The following is a 2,086-nucleotide window of genomic DNA, read 5'->3' on the forward strand; positions in this document are numbered from 1 at the left end:
AAATTAATTTCCCTCAAACATTAAGATGTTTAATGTGTCTCTCACGCTCATATGACCTTATGAAATTGCGAGCGCCTTAAAACAGCTACCAACAACAAGCTCGTAACAATAATATATAATTATTTTTATCATGACTTTTCATCTCGACATTACCTTCTTTCGTACGGATTTGACCGTCGCAACGGTCTTCGTGATAATAATATGACTGTGTTATAGAAAAGATGCATGACATAACGTGCGGCTTTATCTTACAAAAGTTTTTTATTATTTAACAACAGTCCCAGTACCTCCGGGTCCTCAAAGCAGCAGAAGTGTGTCCCAAGCCTCGACCGTGTCCAGCATCCACTCACAACGCCAGTCTTCCCATCATTCACCGCGCGTGTACGGCAAGACAGATGCCATCAAGGAGGAGTCGGAGACAGATGACGTCGACACCACAACAAACGATGACGTGGATGTGGACCTAGATTGTCCCCCGGATTTCAGGTAGCCTATAGCCTATATTCCACGACATATCTTTATATTATAGTAAAATTTCGGACTCTCCCACGATCGTCAACAGGACTTAGTTTTCTTTTGTTAACCCCCCCCCCCAAAAAAAAAAGACTTCAACAGAAACGTTTCTCTGCTATATTAGGCGAACTCAGTTCCCATTCAATTCCCAATCGCTTATGATCTCTGTTCTTAGCTTCTGACCACCATCATAGAACTCTTCTGTCTTCAAAATACCTTAATCGCCACATAAAACATTAATTTTGAAAATGATGACCGCCTTGTTAAAAAAGGCCCAACTCATCCCTATACTCATCAGCTCAGGCACTCCAGTTTTTCATTATAATTCATAGAGGTCTCGCTGAAAACAAAACTGTCCCATTTTCAAGGCGCCAGAAAAGGTTCCCTACATCTTTATAAGAAAACAATAGTTTATGTGTGGACTTTGTTTTTCTTTAATTCAAATGAAAAACAACTTATGGTACATATACTTCAATTCATTTTCTGATAGCCATGATACTCTATTGACCTATTTTGTAAAATTATAGAGAATTAAGACAAGACAAAATAGGGTAAATAATATAAGGTCAATAAGATAAGATACACTTCATCAATTCACGAGGGAAACTGTATAAATTCATGCATACCAAAACATCAACATACAAAGATTCAGCATCAACACAGAAACGCAACAATAATATACTCTGTACATTCATATTCAATGATACACTTGCAACGATGCACAACTCAGTCACACGTCATGAGTAACCCCAAAAAAAAAAACGCGTGCCATTGAAAGGGTCTGTCTAAATCGTCTTCTCCTTACAGATACCGTCACTTGTCTGACATGATGGCCGCCCTGGGCGGGATGTGGCGCCGTCGTCTCTACACTGACCTCACCCTGGTTGTGGAAGGAAAAGCTGTCCGTTGTCACAAGGTGATCCTCGCCTCGGCCTCCCCTTACTTCCACACCCGCCTCTTCACAGGTAGACGTGAATCCCCCATTGATAAAATTTTCCTCACGAACGTCTCCAAAACAATTCTGGATTTGATTTTGGATTTTCTTTACACCGGAGAGTGCCCGCTCAATCTGGACAACGCGGAAGACATCTTGAAAGCCGCTTGTTTATTCCAACTCTCGTCTCTCCACGACATGGCAGATCTATACCTCAGCGAAAACATCGACGCCAGTAACTGCCTCAGGATTTTCAAACTTGCAAACTCGACTTCGAGCCCGCTGATGAAAGAGCAAGCTCGCTGGGTGATCAACAACCATTTTCTAGCAATATGGCAGACGCCGATGTTTCGACATCTGACGTGCAAAGAGCTCATCTCCGTCATAGAGCAGGATGAGCTGGTGGTGCCGGACGAGGACAGCGTTTGTAACGCCATTCTGACGTGGCTGGAGGCGGACAGAGACAAGAGACGCTTCATGCTCAGCGAGATCCTTAGACGGGTCAAGCTGCCTCAGCAGAGGAAAGAGTTCATCAAGGAGACACTCGCTGCCGACCACATGGTCAAGGTAATAATAAAGAAGATTAATCATCATCATCATCATCATCATCATCATCATCATCATCATCATCATCATCAT

The 2,086-nt window shown here is 42.6% G+C and overlaps 1 protein-coding gene across 1 annotated transcript in view; it reads left to right on the plus strand.

Annotated features, from left to right (window-relative positions):
* The first annotated feature begins 1,336 nt into the window (after window positions 1-1,336).
* LOC118477433 (kelch-like protein 25) overlaps window positions 1,337-2,086 on the plus strand; it is a 1,730-nt gene continuing 980 nt past the window's right edge. The window contains exon 1 of the mRNA XM_035968897.1: window positions 1,337-2,014. Within this exon, the coding sequence (XP_035824790.1) occupies window positions 1,340-2,014 (675 nt within the window). The 5' untranslated portion in view covers window positions 1,337-1,339. The remainder of the gene's footprint in view (window positions 2,015-2,086) is intronic.

Source organism: Aplysia californica, unplaced genomic scaffold (genome assembly GCF_000002075.1).
Source record: "Aplysia californica isolate F4 #8 unplaced genomic scaffold, AplCal3.0 scaffold00095, whole genome shotgun sequence".
In the NCBI taxonomy this organism is placed as follows: domain Eukaryota; kingdom Metazoa; phylum Mollusca; class Gastropoda; order Aplysiida; family Aplysiidae; genus Aplysia; species Aplysia californica.